Source organism: Oryzias melastigma, linkage group LG4, assembly GCF_002922805.2.
Source record: "Oryzias melastigma strain HK-1 linkage group LG4, ASM292280v2, whole genome shotgun sequence".
NCBI classification, from domain to species: domain Eukaryota; kingdom Metazoa; phylum Chordata; class Actinopteri; order Beloniformes; family Adrianichthyidae; genus Oryzias; species Oryzias melastigma.
Window position 1 is genome coordinate 13,400,027 of NC_050515.1, and position 14,830 is coordinate 13,414,856.

Here is a 14,830-nt window from a genome sequence, read left to right on the forward strand (position 1 = left end):
GAGCAGCACAACTGTGAATACAAGTATTGGATGTGCTTGATAAAATCATTTAGGGTTACTTGCTTTTCAGCTAATAAACAAATCTAGAAAATTCACAGATTCTTGATCACGCATTAGTCCTTTTTTATATAAAAACATAAAACTGATACAATAATGTATCAGAAAATACATGTTCAGAGGTATTACATAGAGGTATTATGTAAGAAAAAGATGATAATTTCTTTTCTTTTTTTTCACTCGGGGGGTTTACTTCAGTGGGTAATTTTTAACGACAAGCAAAAAGTTTTTTTTTTTTTCCCAGTATAAGGGACATTTCTAGATAAAGAAGGTTAATTTCTTGAAACGTTGGTTCTCAGAAACTATCAAAAATTCATCAAAAAATAACTATTTAACCTCATCCATTATTAACAGACTTTTGAGAAAAAAAAATCCCTTTTGGAACAAGCATTATATAACACAGAGCACAGTCACATTTTAGATTCCTCACTCATTTTTGTGAAAAACTAATCCTGAAGTTTCCAAAGATACTAAAATGTGTCAACAAATTAATGTCAAAAATTTTAATAAACAATAATAACAATGATAATAATGATAATAATAGTGAAACTTTTAAAATGCACCTTTCAAGACCCCCAATTAAATTTAAAGTGTGGAAAATCTAATCTTCAATTTTTTGTATATTTAAGCAGCAAATGTGGATATTTACTTCACAAAATGAACAAAATTTCACATATTTTGTAACAATCGGGTTTATTTGTGCATTCCAGTTGAATAAAAATGTTTTTGCCCTCTAATGCATTTTCATAAATAAAGCCATACATATTCTATAATAAAAATTGATCCTTGTTTGTATCCTTCACAATTACTAACAAAAAATGAACTATAGTGTTGCTGCATTATTGAATGTCCAGCTAATTAAAATAGAAGACCAAAATCTAGCAATTAAGAAATTTGATTAGAATACGATTGACAAAGTTTAACAGCCATCTTGTTTCAAAGTATATTTGTATGTGTGGATATTTAATTTTCAAAATGAATTAACCATATTTTGGACTAAACAACAGCACAGCATTGCGTAAAAAAACAAAAGCACACAAAAATTTGTTGAAATACCTGTAGGTCTATCATATTGCAATAAAAAAGTGTGTTAGAATCAACTGTTATGACGACATTGTACTGTTGAGCTTTGCATACATGTTTGGCCTTTCCCAATATTATTGCTTTGTAACAACATTGATTTGCAATATGTGATATGTCTGTTGCACTGATATTTTTATCAGTCTAGGGCTTCTGTCTGAAAAAAGGCTCAAGAAAAATATACTCTAAAACAGTCAATTAACCTGCTTACACAGTAGGATAAGTAAAATAGAATAGAAGTAGATTGTTTTCTCTTGTGCTTCTTACTGATCCAGTATTTAAATGTACTTAAAATGTACAATTAGCCCGTATCTCCTTGTTATCATCTAACGCTTTAAAACTCCATGCGTTTCTTGTGTGGTTTCAGAGCATCCTTTAACATTTATTCTCCTGATTTTTTCCCCCTTTACTCTCAAATCTCCTCATCTTTTTCATTCTGAGAACTGAAGAAGAATTCTTGCAACTTTTACAGATATGATTTTTTCCTAGAACAGAGCTGAAGCTGTCTATGAACCAGCTTCAACTGTTGAGTGGTTTAAACATAAACCTTTAGTTTAGTTCTTACATCAAGGATCAAGAGTTGGATTAATATACAGTACTTTTCATTCTGAAACCTTTAACATGTACTATTAATCGAGAAGATTACGTTTTCTGACTGTGTCCCTTCTAAACGTCCTACTTGCTCCCTGTTTATACTGTCAATGCTCGCTGCCCAGAGGGTTGCTGTGTTGCAGAAACATCAGTTTTTTCTTAAGTCACCTGAGTGGTAAGTGACATAAAAACAGTCAGTGTTGTAGCACAAACAAAGCACTCACCCTGTCGAGTAGACTGTCAAAAAAAGATAATTTACATGCAAACTGACCTCCAATGGATGCAGAGCAAGATACAAAAAATTACATTTACTATGTGCCAAAATAAAAGACTCTGCACTATTGCCTGTATTATTTTTTTAAACCCTTTAACTTAAGAGCATAAAAATAACAGGGTTTTGAAGGAAACAAAATATCAAAAGGCCCCACACAAAAATATTCAAAGAAATAAAGCGAGACATTTATTTTACGAAAATAAATAAGTAAATAAATACAAACTTAAAAAGAAAGAAAGATGCATACTCAAACTCATTGTTAACTCATATTGTTTTCAGTGAACATTAAACTTTTCTTTTTTTGATCAAGCAAAATAACATAAATAATGGAAAAATAAAAATACAAAAAAATAGAAGATAGAGGACATTTAAATGGCGTATATGTTGGTTTTTCTCCTTAAAAAATGCATATCTCTAAGTCAAAGGCAAAATAGCGGTGTCAAGAAACCGTAAAGCACAAGGTGTCTAAAACAACAAATGAAATCCAAACTTGTATCACGTGACAATTGGACGCTCGCTGATTGGTGCTCCCTTGGTTGACGTTACTGGGCGGGCGGGCACAATTTGCCACAGCTTAACATGGAAGGGGCGTGGAACCTTTCACTAGTTTAAAGAGACCAGTCCTCCATTGAGCGTTCAGAACTCAGTGTTGGGTTTTTTTTTCTTGTGAGAAACGTCGTCCTCGTGCTGAGCCTCACGTAGCCTCCGTTCTGTCGGTGAGTTCAGCCTCTTTCATTCACTATTCCGCATTTTATTAATGATTCGCCCACTCTAAATCCTGATTGGCTGCGACTTTTTGTCAGCATGTTTTTATTCAACTTAGTTGCAAGACGGGACAAAAAAATCTATTATAATCAATTCATATAGACTCGTGATTAATATTAACATGGAGTTTTTAGTATTAATCTCGTTATAGTTTCTTAAAAATATCACGTTTTAACTTCCTATAAATAGATATTACCCACAATTCACCACGCTGTTGTTATTAGTTACATTTGTAAGTTAATATACCAAAACAAGAATATATTTTTTAAAAGAAAGTTACCAATACTTATTTATAGTACATAACACATTTAGGATGACATTACAACCATAAGATAAAGTTGTTATACTTGAGTGACTATTTATAACTTGTTTGTTAAATCTACGTAACTGTATTATATATCATAATAAATTGAATTTTTTAACTTTATTTATTTAATCAAGACGCTATAAAAGACATAAACTTCATCCTGCCCTCACACAGGAACAACAATGAGCTCCATCAAGTCCTTCTCCGTGGAGCTGGAAGCTCCACCTGATGCAGCCTTCACCTGTGGGGAGGTGGTGTCTGGACATGTGGTGCTGGAGCTCCGCAGGGAGACGAAAGTTTTCTCCATTAAGGTGCAGGGAAGAGGGGTGGCGACTGTGCACTGGCTGGAGAACCGTGGCTTGAACGCTGTATATAATGACTACACCTCCAAACTCACCTACTTCAGGAAAAGACAATATTTAATCCGAGGTCAGTATTGAAAGTCTGTACGTTTAAATGTTCTCTTTAAAAGTCAAAATAAAGGGGGAAAAAATGCTCGTCCGTTAATGGTTGTTTCTAATTTTTAATTCAGACTGAAGTTTTTGGTGCAAAGTAACCAAATGTCTGGATTTGTTGCAGTAAAACTGCTGATCTACTCTGTTGCATGTCAGGTGTTACTCACTGAGCTTCGTTGTAGCCATCTGCAGAATGAAACCAGTCAAGCCAAACAAGTTGCAAGGAAACCAGTGAGAGTGTCCAGATCCGTCTGCCAGATAACGAGATCTTTGACATTAAACACAAATCCATTAGTGCAGCAGAGTCTAGTTTACTGAGTGCTGCAGGGTGAAATTCCCCCAGTGTGAATTGTAGCAGACCAAACCAAAGAGGTAAATAAACAGTGGGCAGTGGTTAATGTTTTATTACATGTTAACAACTAGGCTGGCTTCTTTCTAGAAATAAAAAGTGACAAACTACAGATGCAATAATGCATTCATTGAATAGCTCTTTATAAGAATTTAAACATTTAAAATGGTTATTTTAACAGTTACTACACAGTAAATGCAGACGACAAAAAGCAGATAAAGAGCACAAATGTGTGGTGTTTTGAACTCCAAAGGTCATTTTTATTGACATGTGCTTGACCAACTAATGTAAGTTTTGTACTAAAGTTAGAAAATGTACTGCAAACAAAACATTTTCCATATTATGTCATTTAAAGTTCATATAAAAAAAAATCTGAAGACTAAACAAGAGGAGGATGTTTCAGTTTGTTAAAATAAAACTCCTTGGATGAAAAATGTAATTTTGTGTGACTAAACTTAATACAAATGTGTTTCTTTTATCTTCAACTTTTTTTTGGTAAAATGTTTCATTCCCATCAACCATCACAGAGAAAACAAATGAATTTAATCTTTTTAAATAGACTTCTATATTTGTCCGCAGTGCAAGCAAACATCTATACTGGTTTAGTTAAAGGGAAAATGTATTAGCTTGAGGTGCAACATTATGGGTGGAGGCGACAAGTTAAAGCATTGAAAAGCCTCGCCTCCCCTGGTCTGTCCTCAGGGGTCTACATATTCCTTTATTAGTATAATTTCTCTAAAGCAACTCTGAGTCAAAGTAAGCTTCTTTCACAGGGGTTGTTTGAAGGTGATGCAAACGTATGGCTCATTAGCTGTAAAGGTGGAATGATGAACAGCCTGTGGTAAGTGGAAACAGAAGTCAAACCTAAAAACAAGGATGAACAAGGCTGTTGTCTAAGGGCTTTTTTCAAGAACCATTTTCTTCATCTCTGATCATATCTCGTGGTAATTTAATGATACAGGCAGCTGTGGCGCAGAGGGAGGGCGGCTGACCTCTGATTGATAAATTGGAGGTTCAGTTCCCACGTTATCTGGTCCGATCGGGAATGACACTCACATTGTTCCTGATGGTCTGGTTAGCAGCAGTTCTGCTACTATCAGTTAGGGGAGTGTATTGGCAAGAATCTGGTGACACGATAAGTATCGCAATGTATCCCAAGACTGTACCAGAACAATTTTTAGTTTTTTTTAAATAGTCCTAAATCATACTAAGTAGTCTTATAACAACAAAAACCACTGAGCATTTAAAACAAGCTGGTTCTCATGAGATCTTGTCGTTATGGTGCGGTGCAGAAGTGGTCAAAGTGCGCTGTCTTGCCAACTAGGGGTCGAGGGTTTACGAGGAAAAAGTTGAAGGAAACCCACAAATAATTAATTAAATATCGGCTTGTCAGATGCAAGTATCGGCAAATGAAATATTGCGATATATCACCAAATACCCTACTATCAGTGTTTGGAATGTGTGCACATGAATGGCTTACAGCTGTAAAGCACTAAAGACTTTCATCAAGATAGAAAATCTTCACAATATAATTTTATATTGCGTGTTATTAATTGAGAACTGTTTTTAATAGCTTTTAAAAAAAGTTATTTTGAACATAAGGTTGTTTTAGACGTGGTAATATTAAACAAGTAAATGTCTTGATAAAATAAATGTCTTATTACCTTCATCCAATCTATTTATATTTTTAAATACCTTTTGGTCTTAGACTTCCTTATAAATGAATATAATGTATTTAGGCTGCTCCACTGTTAAATGTGGTTGTAGCCACACCACACTTAATCAAAAGGAGTCGTCTGTAGACTGAGTGTAATTATCAGTCGAGTTGGGTGCAAAGAAAGGCCCGATGCTCTTATCAGTGTTTTTCCAGAGCGCTCTGCTACAGCTGAGCTGACGTGCAGTTTGTCCAGCAGGTGTCGTGTTGGTCTTTTTAGTCTTTTTTTCCTCCAAAGCACAACTACTTGGATGACACTGAAGCAAAACACGGCAACTGTTGCACAGATCTCTCAAAATATCTAAATATATTTTTGTTACAGTTTAATTGTCAAGTAAATGATGCTGCTACTATTTCCTTTTTGCAAAGAAAAAAAAAAAGCTGTTTTCTCTAATTCCCCAACACCCAAAGACTTCCTGAAAGTCTTGCAGCTGTTTGCAACAGTTGTTCATGTTCACCAGTTGGTGTCACTGCAGAGCTGAGCCGTCCATCCTCTCAGGGAACAAAGGAGTAAACAACTTTGTTTTTCAGAGCAGACTTGATTTGTCCCATGGCTTTTTTCTTTGAATAGAGGGTGTATAGCAGTGAGATGAAGCATCGCCAACTCAGTTTATTTAATAGAACTGTTTTCTAAGCAGTGTTTACCAAAAACTGGGTTGTTTGGAGATGTTTATGTCCACAAAGCAATTCTTGCAGATGACCCAGATGTTGCCCTTTAGTTTTATTGTGTACAGTTGGTACTTGTTAAGTCTTCGGTGAAGTGCATGTGGTTTTAAAGAGATTTGGTGTACTTTTGTGCTGGGTTGTTGTTTTAGTTTGCTTTTTTCGGGTGTAAAGTTGTCCGGTGAGGTTTTTCTGGACCGGACTGAAACACTGAGCTCTGCCACACTGTTGTATGTCCAGTAATCCTGTTTTCTTCTGAGAACCTGTAACCCATCAATCATCAGCGGGTCCTGTTTTCTTCCTGTGCTGCCTCCACACCCCAGTCTGCATGTTTATTATGGTGCCTTCAAGTGCTATCCGGTAATCGAGACTACTGACAGTTAAGCTGCAAGCAATAACAAGAAAAAAAGGAAGAAAAAAGTGATAATTTTCTTTTGGAAGTGTGAACGTTGCATGCTATTTTACGTTGCATTTTTATTTTTATTTTATAAAGGATTTAATTAAAAAAACGGACATAATGATGTGTTTTTCAGTTTGCAGTTTAACTACTTCTATATGGAGGACAAAATAAGCTAAGAATAGTCTGAAACGTTTTAGCAGCTTTTTACTGTTGTTTTCGTTTTTCTTTACATGATATTAATCCTAAAAACGCGTTTTCTAGTAACTTTGATAAGGTATTTGTTGTTTAAAAGCAAAAAGTCCGAGCCATTGAGGAGTTCCTGAACGCAGCACCGCTCTCCTGAGGCCTTACATAATAAATTCAGAGGCCACGCCCACTTGTCAGCGGACAAAAACGGCCGCTGTCTCACAATGCTCGCAGTAGACTTGTTGCGAGTGACTAGAACTCACCCGACGCCTTAAAGATTCCTGCACATCGCTGCGAGGAACAATAAGCGAAACTTTTTACGTCTTAGAAAACCGAACCCAAAGGAACAAAAATGATTTTCGGCAAGTTGAAAAAGTTTGAGATCGTCTTCGACTCCTCGGAGGTGGACTGTCCGGTGTTCAGCAGCGGGGACGTGGTGTCAGGTCGCGTGCTGCTGGAGCTGTTCGGGGAGACGCGGGTGGACTCCCTGAAGCTTCACGCTGAGGGGTTCGCCAAAGTGCACTGGACCGAGTCCCGGTCGGCCGGCTCCAGCACCGCGTACACCCAGAACTTCAGCGACGAAGTGGAGTACCTGAACCGCAGAGAGGTCCTCCTGCAGGCAGGTCAGTCAGTCAGCTGGTGATCGGCTGCAGGAGCGCAGACACTTCCATCCTTTTAACAACCGCATCACGAGCACAGCAGAACACAAGCCTTGTTGTGCACTCTCAAACAATGTTGTGTTGAGATAAACAGTTACAGATGATGAAGAGGATCCTGATTTTAAGCTATGAAGTCAGCTTTTGTTTGTCAGAAAGTGCTCCAAAGATGGTTAGATTAGATCTAAACATGATTGAATTATTTATTTCTGTTGTGCCAAAAGCAAACTTTTCACCGCCTCTAACAGATCCAGGAAATGGATTTCAGCAACTGTTTTTTATTTCTTAAACCGTGCATCTATTGAGTATAAAACTTTTCATAGATGCATCACCTGACAAGCACTTTCTTTGTTGTTTTCCTCATCTCCAGTGTGGGAAAGCCTTGAGTGTCTGCCCTCATTCATTGCACACAAAGCTGTTTTGGTTTAAAAAGTTTACTTACTTTGCTGCAAAAAAAGCACTTTTAACTCCGGTTTCTGCAGCGTGCATGCACATTTTCATTTAAAATCCCCTTCCTTGACAGCCTAAACGTGCAGCAAAGAGTTGGTTTAAAGGTAAACACGTGTTGATGTGGTCGGGGGAGGCCGTTCTGCAGCTTTAGCAGGCTGTATATGAAAACACGCTCTCTGTCAGCACAATGGAGAAGGAACCGCCTCTCCGAGCAAAAACAGAAACCATGTGACTGCAGAGAAAGACGGAGATTTCCCCTTTTGAGCCTGACAAAGCTACATCTATTCAGCAGGATTTGGGAAAACTTTTAAACTTATTAGTAAGAGCAGAATTGGATTTGACCTTTACCCCCTAGAAACCTAATAAGGTTAACTGAGCCAATGACTTACGTTTTCCTTCTTTGACTCTTCCCATTCAGATAACGGTGAAGCAACCACCCTTCCTGCCGGCAGACACGAGTTCCCATTCAGCTTCCAGCTTCCAGAGGAGACGCTGGTCACCTCCTTTGAGGGGAAGCACGGCAGCATCCGCTACTGGGTCAAAGTGAAGCTGCACCGGCCGTGGGCCCCCGTCAGGAAAACCAAAAAAGAGTTTACGGTTATCGAACCCATCGACATCAACACGCCGACCTTCCTGGTACGCAGCTCAACCCTCACATTTGTTTCAGTGCACACAAGTTAGTGTATTAGCAATTTGTAATTTCATTTTCTGATATTTTTTAGGCACCACAAGCCGGAACGAAGGATAAGATGGCACGGGCGTGGTACCGCAACTTTGGACAGGTGTCTGTAACCGCAAAGATTGACCGTAAAGGCTACACACCAGGTGAACACCCTTTAAATACTCATTTTTTTAACGTTTTTGCACTTCTCGATGGTTACTTACTTCTCTTTTCCTTCTTCAGGTGAAGTGATTCCAGTGTTTGCAGAGTTTGATAACTCCACCTCCAGATCAATCGTCCCCAAAGCCTTCATCACTCAGACGCAAACCTTCATCGCCCGCGGAACCATGAAGCAGAAGCGCTCCGTGGTCGCCACCCTCTGCGGCGACATCGTCGGTGCCAGATCCCGCGAAACCTGGCATGGCCGCGCCATAAAGATCCCGCCCGTGGGTCCGTCTATCTTGCAGTGCCGTATCATTAAAGTGGAGTACATGCTGAAGGTGAGCTCATTTATCCTTTTGGTTTTTCTCTTCTGTCGCTGTGCTATTAGTTAATTTAGTTAATCATCTTTTTTTTGCTCTAAAGGTTTGTGTTGATGTTCCGGGAACATCTAAGCTGTGTTTGGAGCTGCCGCTCGTCATAGGGACCATCCCCCTCCATCCCTTCGGCAGCAGGACGTCCAGCATCAGCAGCCACTACAGCCTCAACCTGGACTGGATGCGCATGGCCATCCCCGAGCAGCCAGAGCGTAAGTTCCAGCATTTGATCATATTTTTGGAATAGTTATTAGCTAGATTGGTGATTCTAAGTCTCACCCTCCTCATCTCTCTGCAGCTCCTCCAGATTACAGCTCTGTGGTGACACAGGAAGAGGCGGAGCAGCAGAATAACGCTGTCTCCTGCCAACCGGCTGAGGATCTGAGCGGGATCCTGGAGCGACCCCTCATGGCGTTCGTCCAAGAGTTTCGCTTCAGACCGCCGCCTGTCTACAGCGAGGTAAGTCGCCAAGAAAGAAGACTTAAGTTTTGGCAGTCAGATGTTTAAAAACCTCCGACCTAATTCCCCGTCTTTTCCCGTCCACAGGTTGACCCCAACCCCCAGCCCGTCAACATGCGACCTCGCTGCATGACATGTTGAACCACGAGTGCTGCTTGAGCGATAAGCAGCTTTTTAAAATTTCAACTCCATGAAGAGATTTGTATTCTCCTGGATTACTCCTCTCTGGTGAAGAGCACTTGTCCCACCGTCGGGTCGTGGCGGTGGACTGAGGCGGCGCAGAGAGACGACGAGCCGGCCGGCGCCTAGCGCAGTAAAGCCGACGGTTTCCCCGGTTCTGCCGGGAGGGAAGCCACTTCTTTGCATCGGTTCCTGAACTCCCCAAGTGATTTTTGACTCCGAACGACAGGAGCACCAAAATATCTCAATCAATTTCCTTTATATGAAGAGACTTTGACACTTAAGGAATTTTTGATATTTTTTTGGGGGGGGTGGGAGATGAGATCACTTGATATTTCTCAGGCAGAAAGTTGCAGAAATATTTGCAAAGAAGGGCTCTTGATGAGGCGTCTTTGAGTGGCGAAAAGAAAAAGTGCAATTACTGTATCAGTTTCTAACTGGTCTTCGTTCACTTCAGGATTATTAACCTCTACGTTGTTATGCATTGTGTGACTCGGCAGCCTCTTATTGTGACTGTATGAAGATGATCAGGAAGTCGGGAAGAGCTTAAGGATGTGTTTCATGCATGCGAAAAGGGAAAAAAGTGCCTTAGTTAGCTGCAGTTTAACGTTGCAGGAGCGTAAAGTAAGGCGACTCTCAGAACTGGATAGAGATGATTAATTATTGAAAGAACAAAAACGGTCACGGTGTAAGCGTTTGAACTCCAAGAGTCGTTGTGTAAATGGGAGCACTGATAGCTGTGGTCAATGATTTCCACAAAGTGATGAAACAGAATAAAGCCGTTTGCTTAAAGGCTGAAGGAAGCCTGCAGACGAGCTCTAAGAACTCTGAAACCTTTGAGCCATGTGGACTGAAGCTCTCAGCGGGGAGCCTGTGAGGTCCAGCCTTAAGGTGATAATGCCACTGTTTTCAAAGGACATTCCAAAAAAAAAAAATAAAATAAAAAATAACCTCACTGGAGGATTTTATGCTCCTCAATTCCAAAAAAAAAAACTGTGGGGTCTGATGACTCCAAATTCAGGAGCAGCTCTGATACTTCAGCGATCCACGCTGAAGATACGAGTTTTTTGCGTTTTTTACACATGTATTTTGTGATTAAATTTTTGTAAAAAAATCTTTCTAATAAATAAAAGAATAAAGAAAAAAATCCATGTATTCAGTGATTCTTTGAACACTAGAAGTTGTAGACTTTTAGGCAAATGATGAGGATCTGTGTTTACGACTTTGCATACCAGCAGACGGGTACATGGTGTTCAACACGGAGGAGCCGACTGCATAAAAACACCTTTACTGGATTACAATCATAATTACAGGCTCCTTTCAAAACTAGGATATTTCCTCAGGTAAACCGGTAAAGTTTGTTCTTTGCTTAAATATTTAACAGGGATCTCAGTTATTTTGGGCCAAATGTAAACACAGACAAAACAGGGTTTACACAGCAAATAGATGACCAAATCTGCTTTCGTAGAAGAGGATCGACGAAGTTTAATATTATTTTTCGTCCTCTACCCTTTTCCTAGTACGTCTGTGTTGGGAAAAGCAGCAATGTTTTACTGACCTAGTTTAGATTTTCAACCGCTGAAATGGATATTAACCCTTTTTTGACTCTATTTGCTCTGCTTGTTCAAAGAAATCAACAAAAAAAGTGATAAGATCCCCTTTTACCTATTTAACAAATAAAAAAGCAAGTCAAACCCACCAGACCAGGATGCTTTTCCTCTTATGAATACGGAAAAATTACCCAGTTCCATGAGTAATTTGGAGGAGAATTGTGTTCTGACACAAAGCGCAATAAAAGCACCAAATGTTTTGGTTTAAGAGCTTTTGCACAATCACCACCAATTGTTAAGAAAGCCACAAAAAACAGCTAAAGTTGGCTGGTTGCTGACAATTTTTTAAAGAGGTGAATGAAGAAAACATTGAGGAAAAAGGCTCGAAGGTCTTTTTTATAACCTGTTAAGATCAAATATCTTATATTTTTATTTATGCCTTCAATCCACATGTTCTGTGTTATTGTTTCTTGGTTTTATCTGACACTTTTACACAGTTAATGTTCATTTTCTTCTTCTAAAGTGTCAGCTTTCAAACTTTTAGTGAACTTTAAATGTAAAGGTGGTTCTTTACTGTTAAAAATCAGAGTGAAAATGGATCAAATTTCCCCCTTTTTTTAACAATCTGACAGGAATTGTTTCCACATATTTACCGCAGTGACCTCACGAGTGTTTTTGGAGGGAGGCGATTCGAGCTGCTTCATGAAATCAACTGTTTGGCTGTAATCTCGAATGCGGAGCCTCAGGCTGATGTTTCAATGAGTCATTTTGAAGTTTTTTTTTATAACTATTCTTAGGTGTTGTGAAGCAAACACGTTCTTCAGAAACTTGAGCTCAATCCTTTGGAGAAGGTTAGAAGATCAGTGCCCCAGATTTACAACAAGATTTCCTTTCATCCAGTGTTTGTTAAAATATGTAACATCACTGCTCAATTATAAGATTTAAACTTTAAATTTAAATTTTTTTAACTACCTCAAATTTTCATGGTTGTTAAAAAATCACGTAGAGACATTTGAATGTTGCTTCAAAACATTATAGTTTCTGTTACACAACCGGTTTTCTCTCTTTTTTTGTTCTGTTTTGTTCTGTTTTTTTAGACATTTACATGTTGTACCACCTATTTCTTAAATCTAAATAAATGTTTCTGCATTCAAATTCAACTTTATTTTAAAGCACTTTTCCTGCTTAAAAAAACATCTCAAAGTGCTTTCAATAATAAAAAAATAAAAAATCAGTTAAAATTAAAATCGTAATGAAAAATAAAGAAAAACACTTTAAAGTGAACACACACACCCCACAGGTACAATCAAATTAAATTGAATTAATTATTAGTAAAATACTGAATATGTGGACATGTAAAAACTATATAAAGCTGTAGTAAATAGATGAGTTTCAGGTTTTGTCTTAAAAACCTGAAACTGAAAAATAAATAAATAAAATCTAATTTTCTTAGTAAAGGTAAAATAGAAAGTAAAATGTGGTTATCTTAAGTATATTTTTGCTTTATTAAATATGAAGATAAAATATTTTGCAACAAATTGCATCATCTCTTTCGCTTATGCCACAACTTGTTTTTGTTTTGTTTACGACTCAACAGTTGTTATATAAGGATGTTTTGAGTTACAGATACATATTTTTTTTAAAAAACCTTATTATTGATTATGTTCGAATAGGAAAAAGTCTTACATCTTTCAGAACCACCACTAAACTATGTCTATGACATATAAACAAAAAGATATTCTAGTTTAAAATAAAAATGTTTTTGAAGTTCAACATTTGCTCTAACAATAGTTCCTTTTTTTGGATGTCAGTTTAGCCTCACAAAGTTACAATAGTTTCTATTTGAACTGCAGGGGAAACATTTGCACAAACAAACATGTTGAACTAGTTTCATTTCTGACAATGGACTGGCAGCTGACGAAAGGTCTGACTCAGTCATGGCAAAGTCAAAATCCAGCATACGCACTTTCTTACATCCCTCGTGTTCCTTGGGACTCTGAGATTCAAGAGAAAAAGGTGCCGTTGTGTAATCCTGTGAACTACAAGTCTGAACACAAATGATGAACCCAGTTACCAAAGAGAAACACATGATGGGATGGATTTGGGGTTCAAAAAATTATTACAATATATATCAACAGTTTTTTTAACAGTGACAAAAAATCCTAAAAAAATGTCTTTTCCCACTTCTGAAAAACAACAAATTTAAAGACATTAAAAGTCCTTACAGCTATCTCTAAGGGTTGACTTCAACTAATAAAAAAATTCTTCTTATGTGAATGATCAAACAGTTGACAAGAAGCCAAAGTCCAAAGTACTATTTCTGCTTGAACAAAGAAGTGGAACAAAAAAAAAAAAAATCTACCTTAACCTTTTACATCCTACTTTGCCTTTTAAAGTCTGGTTTAAAAAGAGTAAAACCAATGGAAACGTCGCTGTTTGCTTCTATAAACCACATTGTTTGGACTCTTTTAAGATCATCAACGTTTGATGATGATGGTCATCAGTAATCTAAAGGTCTGACATGGTTTTACCCATAAATATTAATAAATTATTTTTCATTTCACTTAATAATAATATATACCATCAAAATGATACAAAATGAAATTATAACAGTTAATAAATGAAAAGGAGTAGAAAGAAGAAAACTTAAATACCTATTGCTAAATCAACAAAATACATAAAAAATATCTTTACATAAATATTAGGTCTAGCCTACATTTTAAATGTACATATAAACAAAAATTCATACATATACATCAACACAAACCCTCATTTATTCATATTTACCTTCACAAGGTTCAGTAGCATTAATTACTTAAAGGTTTGTCTAATAATTTTTCTACATATTATCTATAATATTTGCTGAACATCACACTTTTAATAACACTTTTACTGATTTTGGAGTTCTTGTGTTATTTTCCTCATGATGGAGGAAATATATAAAGAAAATTCAGACTAAAATTGCATTTCTGACTATTCCTTTATTGAAATCTTTGAAAAATCTTGTAGCTGTGATGTAGAAACTACAGTAGGTGGGCCACCAGCTCTTTGTTCCGCTTCATTTTGATTCTTCTACTTGTAGATGATAGTGTCCTATTCTACATGTTTTCCAACCAACCTGCCACTCAATTTCTTTTTTGGCTAAACACACCTGATAATCAGCAGCAGATGAGGATTTCTGTAACACCAGCAGGAAGCCTTGATCTTGACACCCCTCCACTAGAACCATTTACGTCTTTGTTTTCCTCGTCTTACTGGCATCTGGGTCAAAACTGTACGGCTGGATAGCTCCAATATTGCATTTTTGTCATACCTGTAATGTTTTGTGGGAGTGTAAACAAAGAGATGATGGGAAATCAGAGCAGGCTTACTCCGCCTGAATTACTATGGACGTAATGCAGGAACTACGTCCTAGAAAACAACACAAGATTTTTAATTTTGGCTAAAAATGGCACAATCATAATTAAAAGACCACTGGAAACACTTTTATAATAGAT

General features: G+C 37.5%; 2 protein-coding genes across 2 annotated transcripts; both read left to right on the forward strand.

The window, feature by feature from the left end:
* The first annotated feature begins 2,527 nt into the window (after positions 1-2,527).
* On the forward strand, positions 2,528-4,251 carry LOC112150610 (arrestin domain-containing protein 2). The gene is made up of 3 exons (XM_024279028.2): positions 2,528-2,718; positions 3,249-3,503; positions 3,686-4,251. The coding sequence occupies exons 2-3, from the start codon at positions 3,257-3,259 to the stop codon at positions 3,697-3,699; spliced, it is 261 nt and encodes an 86-aa protein (XP_024134796.1). The 5' UTR covers positions 2,528-2,718; positions 3,249-3,256; the 3' UTR covers positions 3,700-4,251.
* Positions 4,252-7,028: 2,777 nt separating this feature from the next.
* Positions 7,029-10,930, forward strand: LOC112150601 (arrestin domain-containing protein 2). Its single transcript, XM_024279015.2, has 7 exons — positions 7,029-7,464; positions 8,366-8,583; positions 8,670-8,772; positions 8,852-9,108; positions 9,194-9,356; positions 9,443-9,603; positions 9,691-10,930. The coding sequence occupies exons 1-7, from the start codon at positions 7,194-7,196 to the stop codon at positions 9,742-9,744; spliced, it is 1,227 nt and encodes a 408-aa protein (XP_024134783.1). The 5' UTR covers positions 7,029-7,193; the 3' UTR covers positions 9,745-10,930.
* Positions 10,931-14,830: the final 3,900 nt, after the last annotated feature.

What these genes read in the sequence shown, in the direction of transcription:
- LOC112150610 (XM_024279028.2), top strand. Translation starts at nt 3,257, where the DNA reads ATGAGCTCCATCAAGTCCTTCTCCGTGGAGCTGGAAGCTCCACCTGAT.
- LOC112150601 (XM_024279015.2), top strand. Translation starts at nt 7,194, where the DNA reads ATGATTTTCGGCAAGTTGAAAAAGTTTGAGATCGTCTTCGACTCCTCG. An exon ending in AGAGGTCCTCCTGCAGGCAG is followed by an intron (nt 7,465 to 8,365) that starts GTCAGTCAGTCA and finishes CTTCCCATTCAG; the next exon opens with ATAACGGTGAAGCAACCACC. An exon ending in TCAACACGCCGACCTTCCTG is followed by an intron (nt 8,584 to 8,669) that starts GTACGCAGCTCA and finishes GATATTTTTTAG; the next exon opens with GCACCACAAGCCGGAACGAA.